The sequence below is a fragment of the Drosophila willistoni genome (genome assembly GCF_018902025.1).
Source record: "Drosophila willistoni isolate 14030-0811.24 chromosome XL unlocalized genomic scaffold, UCI_dwil_1.1 Seg141, whole genome shotgun sequence".
NCBI lineage: Eukaryota > Metazoa > Arthropoda > Insecta > Diptera > Drosophilidae > Drosophila > Drosophila willistoni.
Genome location: NW_025814052.1, coordinates 13794164 through 13807143, shown reverse-complemented (window position 1 = coordinate 13807143; position 12980 = coordinate 13794164). Strand labels below are relative to the sequence as shown.

Below are 12980 nucleotides of genomic sequence, written 5' to 3'. Positions count from 1 at the left end.
CTAACCATAATAAAAACAAAAACACATAACGATATACGAGTATTTACATATATACATACATACATACAAATATATACTTATAATTCAAATTCAATTCTGTTCATGTACGTGCACTGCAAGATTATATGAAATGCACTCGAAATCTATAAATATATATATATACAACTATATATAACTAATCTAATTCATAGTTTGCATACTGTTAGCAATTTTAAATCAATCAAATTAATTAAACAATTTATTAAAAGAGACGCGGCCCAAATCAGAATGAGAGAGAGAGAGAGAGTGTGAAAAAAAAGGATTCAGAAGGTTATTCATACAATACCACATATACATATATACTTACATATATGTATGTATGTATTATGCAAAATTGTTGTTGGACTTTAGTTGAGTACAAATAAAGAACAAATCTCTCTATATATCCTTGTCAGACATTCCAACAGTCAGTTGACTAAACGGCAAAAGATCTTGGCAAGGGTATATAGAAAACATCGGCCCAATCGATGAGATCTATAGTTTATGTTTTTTGGCAAAGAAACAAAACAAAATGAAAAAACAAAAACAAAAGTATTTATTATGCGAATATCAATGTGAAGAAAATGTTTATATTATATACATACTATATTATATATTATTATTATAAATGATATTGACAAATTCAAAACAAATACCGAGTTTTTGGAATAGCCTTACAAAGTCGAGCAAACGAGACGGAAGACGAAAGACAGAGACAGAGAGAGCGAGAGTGATTACGTTTAAATGAATGTTTATGAACGATGAACAAATGATGAAAACTTTTCAACAAATACAACAAATCCAATATAAACTGAATGATAATTAGCACAAAATTAACAACAAAAAATAAATAAAAAAAAAAAACAACTAAGAAAATTACCAATTAATCCAAAAACAATAAATTGTCTTTTATTTCTAAATATTGTATAACTCCAGATTCTCCATATCGATATAGCCACTGAAATTGTCTAAAATCCATTTGAATAAACTCCAAAATGCATTCATAAAGATCTCGCTCAATTTTGCAGCATTTTCTTGGCCTTGAACAGGTTTTGGTGTAGCCCTTAACCAATTTGACCAAGTTGTTCCATTTAACCAATATTCCATATTCACAGAATTCAGTCGTTATTTTCTATTTACATGTTAATTTTGAATATTATTCAATGTGTTTTACGAATGATTTAAAAGTCTATGAGTCTATGAGTTTTGGATATCTCTGTTTTTTGCCTTTTTTCCAACTGCCTAACCCAATACCTGGCTAATTGCAAAGGGTTATGGAAGGTTAGTGACTGAAAAGCTAAACAACTTTTGCAATAGTCATTGCAATTGCTTAGCCTTAGGGTAGGCGTTTGGTTAGATAGGTATATAAGGTATATACATACCTACATATGTATATGTGGAAAGTTTCGCCTTGACTTGTTTGGCTCTTCTTCTTTTTTGTTTCAGTTTTCTATTGTCGTTTGCCTCTGCTTGCTAGTTTGTTTATTTGTTTGTTTGTTTTTTATTTTTATGCCAAGTATTTAATTCAATTTTGTCAACAAAATAGAAATGCCGTGTGCCATTCAGTTGTTGTGCATTTTGGCAGACAACCGACGACCCATCGATGCTGACAGTTAGCAGCACACAGTGCGGTTCTGATTCTGGTTCTGTCGGTGTCGTCCCTTCGCAGTGTTTTATCGATAGAGACCAAAAAGCACGAGAAGCCGACTGACGAGTGTCGACATGTATAAGCGGTTGTCTAAGCGTTCGCATAGTCCGCAGAGTCCAAGCCGACGTGAGCGGGCCAATTCGTTGACACCACCACAAGACGGAGCAGCAGGATCGCCAGGACCTTTGCGCAAGCGACCTCCGGCCAATCGTTCTGCGCATCTCAATGAGCTCTTTCGTCCCCGCTGCAACACAGATCCAAGTCGTCGACCCACCCACCAGACCCGCAGTGTCTTGGGCTCTTTGATACGACAGACCATCAAAGTGACCACCGCTTCGGTGGGCCTTAGCACCAGTGAGGAGAGGTAAGCTGAAAGTTTCCCTCAGTGTTTTGCCCTTTGCCACGTTCGAGTGCCTTTTGGCCAATCATGGCAAGGTCATGTTAATGTAATATTGTTAAGTAAATTCACCCAAAAATTTATTTCTTTTTTTGGGGGGCGCATAGCGTGACGTTAAATTGGTGATTTATACTCAGTGAATTCGTTTGCCAATTAATTTATTGCAATGCCTTTTGTTTCATATCAGTTTATTTTTACTGTTTTCTTCGATAAACAAATTAAATGTGCAATCCATGTGATTGTGATTAGATGCACATGGCGTAAGACGGTGGGCGGTGAGTAGCGGGCAGCAGTCAGCAGAGGGGGGTACATACATACATACATACATACAAGTTTGACCTTCGGTTTTTGGGCCGAGATTACCTTCCGCTCATCGGCTTACCATCTACGCTCTCTGCAAGAGAAAGCTCTCATTAGGCTGGAAACTTTCATAGATACATATGCTTAAATGTCTCTATGGCGAATACTAGTTGAAACTTCTTCTGAGTTAGTTACAAATGCTAAACTTAGAAGCCCCCGTAAAGAATTTTGTTTTTAATATTATCCATATATGTTTTTTTTTTTGTCCACCCTAATGCTGCAGATATTTGCATTGTTTTTGTGTGCATGCGCAGCTGATTCCGCTCTCGCGTGCTCTCTTCATCTCATTGTACTCTCTGGCTGGGCAAGAGAATGCGCCGGCAAGCCAAAGAGAAAGCATCTCCATCATTCGTATGTGTGTGTGTGTGTTCGTGTGGGTAGCTTTGAGCTCTGGGCACACACATCTTTTGAGTGAGGGTGGTTGACTTCCCCTGGCCGCCCCTCCCCCTCTGCACTACCTACTCCTACCTGACCGTTTCTGGTGGGTGATTTCGTTGCCCATTAAGCAAAAGCAAATGCGAGTAATTTAGTTTTGATAATCAGTTTGTTTATAGCAATTACAAAGGGGGAAGAGGGCATAGTCGGATCTGGGGCTGTGAAATGGAAAAACTTTATATGCAAATCTATATAGACAAGCAATTTATTTATTTATTTAACCTTTCGTATTGCCTTGTGGCTTAAAAACGGTTTATAAAGGATGCTTGCTTCGAGGATTATTTTTTATTCACAATTAATTTCCAAATTTCTTGATATGTTACAAAAAACAAATTCTTGGACAGCCTATTGCATACCTTGTGGGGCCTCATTTCATAGCCCTAGAACCGCCTAAGCTATACATAAAAGATAAAAGAGAATTGACCCATATTAAGATGGCTAAGACTCCCTAAAGTATGCTATAAATGTAATCTATTTGTAAAAGAATATTTGTGTATTTGGCATTTATTACAAAAAGCGAGTTCTAGAATCTTTTATTGCATACTTAAGGGGATAAAGCTCATTCATTTCACAGACCTAGTTACACAAATTAGAATACAGGGTATATAAAGTGCCATACAATACTAATTTTCATATCCCTGATGCAAATTGTTAATGGCTATGTACGAATGCTTGCTTCATTTGTATGTATACAGAAGAGCTGTAGTCTGTGTGTTCGTGTGTTCGTGTGTGTGTGTTTTGCTCATTTTGGGGGTTGCTTGCACATTGCTTGGTCTCCTTACCCCCGCCAGCACCTTTTCGCAATCAGCTGTGTGAGTCTCTGACAGCGCTGCATATTAACAAATACCGGCATTGAGTCTGTCACGGCGAAAAGAGAACGAGAATGTGAGCAAACGAAACAGAAGGGAGAACCAGAACACAGAGAACACTGAGAATACTGAGAACGGGAGCAAAATGAAAATGTCATAATCAGGCAATGGCATAGGGAACGGCATAGGCACAGGCAAAGGCACAGGCAAAGGCAAAGGCAAAGGCACTGGCCATAAGGCAGAGGCAGAGCAGTCGCTGTTGGGCATACAATTTGAGCGCGTGTCGTTTTTTTCTCCTTGGGCTTCTTCTTTCGTCCGGTGTTAATTTAATGCTTCTTCTTCTTGCTCTCAACATATACATACATACATATACACACATATGTGCAAGTAAAAGTGTGTGCTCTGTTTTTGTTTTTATGTGTATTTGTTTAAACAATTCGCTGTAGTCGACAAATTTTTGTGTGTTTTGGTCTTCCCAAAGACATCGTCTGTGAGGCGGGTGAAAAAAAAAACAAAAAACAAAAACAACAACAACAAATAAGATTGAATTACTTGTAAAAAAGTGCTTCCATAAAATCAAACCAAAATTCACAAAAAGTGCAAAAAGTGTTTGGAAAACTTTTATCAAAAGCATCAGCATGTAAAATTATTGCGTAAATTTGGCAAAAATCTTTGTGCAAATACAAAATCAAGGTAAAGAGGGGGGGGACTTGGTTACATACACACACACATACATACATACATACATGTGTGTAACCTTTTTCCAAAGAGCGTGTTGTATAATTGAGAATTATATATTTTGTTTGTTTTTTCTGTTTTTACGTTTGCGTATTTGATTTTTCATTCATTTAAAATGTCTCATATTGCAGATTAACTCAACTAGCCACAACTGGTTCGTTTAGTGACCATGACAATGGCAAAAGGAAACATTCCAGGTGAGTTGCCCCTCTTCACTCCTCGCACCTTCAAGGGCTTAAAATGGGAAGCCATTCACAATATTCAATTTTCATAGAGAATCATTTAAAATCAAAACATTTTTCTTATAGTTTTGGAAATTTTGTGAGGGAACTTTGCTCCCTAAAGTATGCTATAAGCAGTACGAGAATTCTCTTTTTTAAAATATATATCAAACAATTTTTAAATAGCCTCTCGATACAAAATATTTCTCTAGACCAGCATTGCTTATAGACAATTTTTAAGTTCTAAATTTGTTGGAAATAAAACAATTACATACTTTAAGGGGCAGCGCGAGATCCGCCTATCATCACCTAAGAATAAAACTAAAGGACAAAAATTACCCTTAATAAACAATCATTTTTGAGCATACAAATTTTATTTTTAAAAACTAAAAAGAAAGAGAAAAATCATTACCCATCCGCCATGTGGGATACAATTGATAAGGGTATTTAAATATCATCATGACCAATGTGAACCTTGTTCTTCTCTGGTCTGCTCTTTACTTTTTCGTTCTTTTGTTCTTTTAATACGCTTTCCTTCGTTTTGCTTGCAATACGAAATGTAATGTGTACTTCTTACCACAAAATGCTATTCAAAAAAGATTTCTCTGACTACTCAACGAGTATAGAATACCTGTGTGTGTGTGTGTGTAGAGTGTTTACCTCATTAACACACACTTGCACACAGAATGACCCCATTTCTGGAGCATTTGATTTCAATTTAGTGCCCGCAAAATGTTATATACTATATAACATATAGATAGATGGATGTTCTTTTGTCATCGTCATCGTCATTGTCGCCGTCGTGACTGATAGCACACTAAAGCTTACCCATTGATGATGATCATCATCATCATCATCATGGGAGGCTGCGAAATGGTTTTTTTTTCACTTTTATTCGCTTTTATATATGTATTTGAGATTATAATTGAGGACACATACATATAGACCAAATGCTTCTATATATATATATTTATGGTGGTATTGTTGTTTATAAATTGTCTAAATATTTAGCTGCGCATTAAAAGCGATCTGTCACAACAATTTCTGTGTGGTCATTGAGAATGCAAGAGTTATTATCATAGTTAAATAGTTGCCAATATTTAATCACTAAACACAACATGATAATCATTCTGTGAAAATTGTTGTTTATTTGCACACAGACAGTATCATTTCACTCATAATTCATTCTTGATCATTGGTAAGTCGGAGGAGGCTTCAAAATTGATTCAAAAATTCAATTCAATTCAATTCATTATTTGCTTAATTGCTCTTTGATAGTACAATGTTCTTAAATTTCTATAATTCGTTCTATAATTCTTTACAGAGTTATAGCGATTGCTTTTCAGCTGAGAAATTTTTATATACATAGTTATACAGTTTGATGGGTGATAATATAATATGGCAAGGAAAAATGAGCGAAAACCTTTAATATATGCCTTAAATACGAACTCAAAAATCAAAAAGTAAATATATTTCGGGAATAGCATATGAGAAAATTAGTTCATAAAATGAATATGAAATGAATTATTAAAATGAATATATTTGTATTGTCTTTCAATATTTTTTCGCTGATGTTCAATAAACTTTTGCTTTCGTTTAGGCCATTTGTCACATCAGTTTTTGCCATTTCTCACCTGAAAAACATGAATTTTGAACTCTTCAATTGATTTTTTGGGGCTCTAAAAACGTTGATCTTGTAATTTTATTTTGATGTGAGGGTTTAAAAAACAACTCAAGTTAGGATTGTAAGACAGGAAAGTTTCCAATTCGATATTTTCACAGCCTAAAAGTTCACCTCTTTGCCGAGTTGTGAGAGACTTCGCATTATCTTGATCGAGAATGATTCGTCTTTGGTCGTTAGCTTTAAGTCTTTCTCCAAAGATCCTTCGAATTGAAGGGTCGTTTACCACTCATAAGTTTCTCCAAGTATCTCTAGTGACACAGTGGCTAAATGAGCCATTCTCCAGAGAAAACCAATGACCATTCCCTTCTTGTTGGCACAACTTTTGTTGGCTTTGGCTCACGATCGAGCCATGATTCATAACCATTCACAATTTTATAAACATCTCCTGAAGCATCATTTGCTTACTCCAATCAAAGCGAGAACAAGCCTCGCACAACAAATTTTCTATAGGCTCTATGAGTATTAAGAGTTGATTTGGTTAAGATTTTGACTTTAGTTTTAGTTTCTTTGAATATCTTATGGAGATGGACTTTACATCAACATCCTAATGGGATCGTGTTAATATATTCTTCTCAACATTATGCGTCTGCATCCCTGAAAATATATGTATGTATGCTGATTTCTTTCTGTCATTTCAATCAATCAGCACTTTATTTCTGTTTTTTTTTTTTGCTTCTTCATTAATACTTCCGATTTGAGCCTATTGATATTGTCAGACAAACAACAAACTTTGTATGTGCATACATACATATATAAAGTACGATATGTGTGTACATGTATTTATGAGTGTGTATACGTATCTACATACATGTGGACAAAGATTAGTAGAACTGTCCCGTCTGGCAGAGCTCGTTTGTCATACTGCTTTGCCCGAGTCTCAAGTATAAATTAATTTTTATGAATTATGTGTAGGAGTATGTACAATGTATGTATGTATATACATATGGTGTGATGTCGTAGCACATACATATTTATTGTTGTAGTTGTTGTATATCATAATTTGGTTACTACTGCTGCTGCTGCTGCTGGTGGTTATCATGGCTGAGCCCAAGCACCTGCATATGTTAGTCATACGACAAAATGATAGGGCCCAGATGGGCAAAAAAGTTAAATTTCGTTGATATAGAAAAGGTGTGTTTAAGAAATGACTTGACAGCAATGAAAGCCTTACTAAATACACTTTTTCTAAATGTTGTTCATGAAAATCTTCTCAAATTTCCCTCGTTTTAGGGAGGGAGACGCCCCCTTGGCGTCAAGAGACCACAACAACAACTTGAATATTAGATCAAATTTAAATGAAAAATTGTTTTCAAACGCTTTACTGTTGCTGTGTGGGTTATTTTTATTTGTATTTTTATTGCATTTAACCCCACCTCAAGTTGAACTTGATGGCGAGGACAAAATTGTCATCGACATTTGCTGACACTGTCAGTTCCCCTCGTCAGTCCCCCTAACCCCCCCGCGGACCAGTTTTAGGGGGAGTATTGGCAATAACAAAAGCAACAACTACACACACATAAAATGGGGCGTGTGGATAAGTTATCTATGGGTTTTTATCAAAAGAGTATTTAATATGGTAAAAGTTGAGCTAATGTTGCCTAATTGTTGGCCATGGACGTGGCCAAGGGTTTAGAAAAGAAACATATTTAACTTAACCCTCTAAGGGATCTAGTCTCTGACTTTCGAAACCCTTTCGTCATGTATTTCCATGTAAATAAATGATTAAGTCGATTGGGTGGTTTGTAAGTTATTTGGTTGATTGGATTCGTTGGTCACTTGGTCAACTGGCTTTTTTATTTTCTTTGATAGCATTACGAGCAGTTTATAATACAAAACAACAAAACGAAAAAAAAAAGACAGAAATTTATTTATTTTGCGGTTTTTTCTGTGGGGCGGCGGCGGCGGCTTTGCCAGGCCCTGACTCTGCCACGGTTATTTCTGCAAAATTGCAAAAGAAAGCCAAAAGCTAACAAACTACATAAAAGTCATACGAGGTTTTATACAAAAATATATACAAATATATTAACAATACTTTTTCTTTTTTGCGGTCAGTCGAAATCGAAATCGGTTAGCAAAAAAGTGCTGAAAGGAAAAGAAAACACGTTGAGGGAGTGTGTTTTTTTTTTTTTTTTGTATTCACTTTATGTTTAATCAGCTTATCCAATTTATTTTTATTTATCGAATGCTAGAATTTATTAATTATGCTAAGATTTATATACATATTTTTGGATATTATTCACTGATCGAGCTATCGTTTTCATGAAACTTACAGGGTGATCCATTCACAAAATCAAGGTCTTTGACTTTGACTTCCACTGCCTTTTAGTCTGCCAAGATTGTGGCACGTCTTTTTGAAATCAAATATCATTCAAGTCTTGAATTACTTCGAAGAATTAAGATCATTTGGCATGATGAGGGCAGCTGCTACTTCATTTCAAGCCTCAATAAGTGGCATAAATGTTTGATTCATATATATATTTTGCCTCTTGATATGTTTGGAACCAAGATCATTGTTGCTACTTCATTTCAATCCTCAGAAAGTTTAATAAACTAAGCTTTGAAATAAATGTTTAAATCATAAAAATATCTTAAGCCATTGGTTTGCCTCATGATCTATGTTTTCTACTTCATTGCAATCCTTATTATATGTCATAGACCAACTTTATAAGTAAATATTTAAATAAATACTCTGTTTTTTCTCATAATATTTCACATGAATAGAGTCAAGATCATTATACCCTTGCAGAGGGTATTATAAAATTGGTCAGATGTTTGTAACGCACAGAAGGAGACGTTTCCGACCCCATAAAGTATATATATTCTTGATCAGCATGAGAAGCTGAGTTCATATAGCCATGTCCGTCTGTCCGTCCGTCTGTGCGTATGCGTTTTACTCAGCTGTCTTAAGAGCTATCGGTCTGAAATTTTGTTTTGGGGTTTTTTATTACCCGGGAAAAATAAAGTATGAACTTCATAAGGATCGGACCACTATATCATATAGCTCTAGAAGAACTAGAAGAAACATTTTCATAAAAATCGGAGTATGCTATGAAATTTACATATGTGATAATATTGGATATAAAACCCCAGATCCCAAAATTTGAATGTGATCGGATAAATATAACACACACAGACGCAACGCTACATGAACTGTATGTGTATGCGTGCGTTGCTTTGCTTTGGGAATAAGGGAAGAAGAAAAACAAATTGTAAAATAGAGAGTAATTGTTGTTTGTATATTGATGAATTGAGTTGCAGAAAACAAATTTTGAACATGTAAAATTATTATTACCAAGGACTGCAAGGGTATATAAACTTCGGCATAGCCGGTGTTAGCTTCTTTGATATTTCATTATTGATATGAGTATCATAGACCAACTTTTTAAACAAATGTTTGAATCATTGCAATATATTGACACGTTCTCTGCCTCATGATATTCGAAATGGATCACCCTGTATGTATGTAGATATACTTATGAAAGAGTGATCCCTAGGTAATAGTATGGAAAACTCATTACTTTCATTACAGAATTTATACAAAACTACTTCATCAAGCTGTAAATGAGTCAAGATTAAAAATGAGTGCAAATATTTTTTTTAATTTTATGGTTTACTTTTACCAAAAAGGGATCGTTTGGGTTATTTGGACCTTTTCCATGGGCTGTTCCATAAGTATATTCGACTCTGATTGGCCATATTTCATATCATTAGATCAGATTTTCTTTTACCAAAGGGGAATCAGTCGTACTTCCATGCTGATCTATAATGGAACTTGAATATTGGCCATAGCCAATTCTAATATTTCTTTTAAGGGACTCTTGAAGTAAGTTAGTTCTATCATAAGATTGTTTGTCATTGTTTTTAGTTCTCACAGACGAGAGAGATAATGACTACTTATATAGTCTTTTATATTTAGAAAGGGTATCGAAATAAAGAAAGATGAAACCAACTGGCAATTTCAGTTATAATCATTAACCTGTCACAGATGCCCAGCTACAAAATGCCATTAAGGCTAGTCAAGCTAGCAGAAAGAGACAGACATAGAGAGAGAGAGAAGAACAAAAACATTTCGATAAGAGCGATACCGCATTTCACTTCCCCTCTTTGGCTGCTAAACCGCTTATCCCTCCCCCCCTGTCTAACCACTTGCCATTCATTTTTTGAAGAAGTGCTCGATTCTCAGCTGTGGAGGGTTTGCCGCTAACGCCTCTGCCCCTGCCCCCTACCCCCTACCCCCTACCCAGCCAGGTCGTTGGGGCCGCAACGTTGCTTCAATATCAAAATTCAGTGCGAAAGCGAACGACAACGCGAACGGGCGGCAGCGGAGCACTGCGCGAGCTTTCACATTTTCCACGCATTTCAGTTTCTTCTGTTTCTTTTTACGTTTCGTTGTATTATTATTATTATTTTTTTTTTTTTGGTTTTGGTTTTTTGTTTGTGTGCTTTATACATGTGTATGTGAGTGTGTGTGTGTTCGCAATCTGTAAAAAAAAACAACACACCACAGCAAAAGCAAAAAAAGAAAAACAAGAGGAAAAATACAACAAAATTTATCAACAAATAAAAGCTATTTGTGTTAATGTTTATAAATTGCCACAAGTTAGTTGGTTAAACGTTAACAGCAAAATAAAAGTGACAAAACAACAACAACAACAGTAACAGTAACCAAAAAGTAACGGCAATCGGCGGCAAACAGTTTGCCGATTTGGCCAATTGGTGGGGGCACCCGGGAGGGAGGTGCAGAGATCCAAGTGACATCATAAAGCATAAGTGACGGAAATTGTTGGCGGATTTTGCCGTTGTTGTTGCTGTTGCTGTTGCCGTTGACTGTGTGTGTGTGTGTGTCGTGGCCAAAAATAAATGCAAAAAAATTAAAAAGCAAAGAAATAGCAAAAACAATTGACAAAGCCAAAGGTAGAGAGAGACAGAGAGGCAGAGCAGGCAACGGCAGCGACTAGCAACAATTTCTAATACCAACAGGCCCAACGGGCGGTAAAATCACCTAACAAAGTAAGCAGCAGAGAGTGAGTAAGAGCGAGAGAGAGAGAGAGCCATTTGGGCCATAAAGCCCATAAGGGGCCAATGTCAACAGGGGAGAGGAAGAGCAAGAGCAAGAGCAAGAGGAAGCTGTCAGTCATTTATGCGGAGAATCAGCTGTTGGCCAAAAAGTCAAGATCTCATTTTACACTGTCTTCAGGGTGAATTTAAAATAGAAAATAAACCAATTCAAACTGGTCTATGCCGATTGATTGGAATGTAGAGATATGTGCTTTCAAGTAGAGTATTCCTTAGTCGATCATCTCTCTCGTTCGTGCAGATGAAGTGCCATATTTATTTTGTTGAACTTTGTTGAAGCTCAGCGCCAACTTCACGTTAAATGACATTGAGAAGTGAATTCACTCACTCAAAATGGTAACCGCCAAAATGGTTATGGCCCGCACTCTTCACCCTTTTCTCTATTTGCCCATTCCAAACGAATAAACAGATGAAGCGATTCTCCACTTAGAGAAGAGAACAATAGATTGGCTAAAATTCTATATTAAACCAGAGGGCCGGGGCTAACTTCGACCGCGTCAAAGTTTGTATAGCCTTGCAACTTTTTTGGTAACTTTTTCCTTACCTATAGCCATCAAAGTGGAAAAACGTTTGAGCTAAAAGGGCTAATATTTCCGAAAGAACGGCCTACAATCTTAGCATAGGAATGAACGAAGATTTTGATCAAAGTCACTGTTTTCCACCGATCGTTCCTATGGGAGCTATATGATATAGTCACCCGATCTTGATCAAATTTGGCATAGTCGTTTAAATGTGTAATTAACTCACCAGTATTAAATTTCACGACAATAGCTCAGAAAATAACGAAGTTATTAAGAAAAGTCACTGTTCGTGACTTTGCCATTTGTATGGGAGCTATATTATATAGTGGTCCGATTCGGCTGAATCCGAGATATACAACGCCTGCAGTATATACAAGCCCACATGCAATTTCAACTCTGTAGCTCTAACAGTCTAGGAGGAGTTTGCGTTGATCCAGACGGACGGACGGACGGACATGGCCATTTGAACTCGTCTCGTCATGCTGATCAAGAATATATATACTTTATATGGTCGGAGATGCTTCCTTCTATGCGTTGCACACTTCTGACCAAAATTAAAATACCCTTTTTGCAAGGGTATAAAAACTTCTATATTCTGAAAATAAAGAGATATCTGCCCAAATAAGTTTCGATTTTTGCAGAATTGATTTACAGAATATTACGTATACGTAAAGGTAAAGAGAATGAATCTAGATGAATGAGTTGGGTTAATTCCATGATCTTTTAACTCTCTCTTTCTCTCTTCACCCTTTGGTTTGAAAACTAAACTCAAAAGAGTTTTGATTAAAACTGAATTACTAAATATTACGTATACGTCAGTTGGTGCTAAATAGGAATGAATCTTAAGTTCATCATGGAATTATCTGTTGACTCTCTTTATCTCACTCTTTCTTCTCACTCAAAATGCATTCATTATCCATTACTTGAGTGTGTGTGTGTGTGTGTGTGTGTGTGTGTGTGTGTGTGTAAAAATAGCTTCAACATTATCTCGTGCCCATTTCAGTGCCCTGTGGGAGGTGAAGATACTTAACTTAGTGATGCTGATGATTAAAGTGTGATATAAAAAGCAGAAA

General features: G+C 36.1%; 1 protein-coding gene across 1 annotated transcript; it reads left to right on the top strand.

Moving 5' to 3' along the window:
- The first annotated feature begins 1600 nt into the window (after positions 1-1600).
- LOC124460511 lies at positions 1601-12965 on the top strand. The gene is made up of 3 exons (XM_047011455.1): positions 1601-2030; positions 4537-4602; positions 12911-12965. The coding sequence occupies exons 1-3, from the start codon at positions 1741-1743 to the stop codon at positions 12963-12965; spliced, it is 411 nt and encodes a 136-aa protein (XP_046867411.1). The 5' UTR covers positions 1601-1740.
- Positions 12966-12980: the final 15 nt, after the last annotated feature.

What these genes read in the sequence shown, in the direction of transcription:
- LOC124460511 (XM_047011455.1), top strand. Translation starts at nt 1,741, where the DNA reads ATGTATAAGCGGTTGTCTAAGCGTTCGCATAGTCCGCAGAGTCCAAGC. An exon ending in CTTAGCACCAGTGAGGAGAG is followed by an intron (nt 2,031 to 4,536) that starts GTAAGCTGAAAG and finishes CTCATATTGCAG; the next exon opens with ATTAACTCAACTAGCCACAA. An exon ending in GGCAAAAGGAAACATTCCAG is followed by an intron (nt 4,603 to 12,910) that starts GTGAGTTGCCCC and finishes TGCCCATTTCAG; the next exon opens with TGCCCTGTGGGAGGTGAAGA.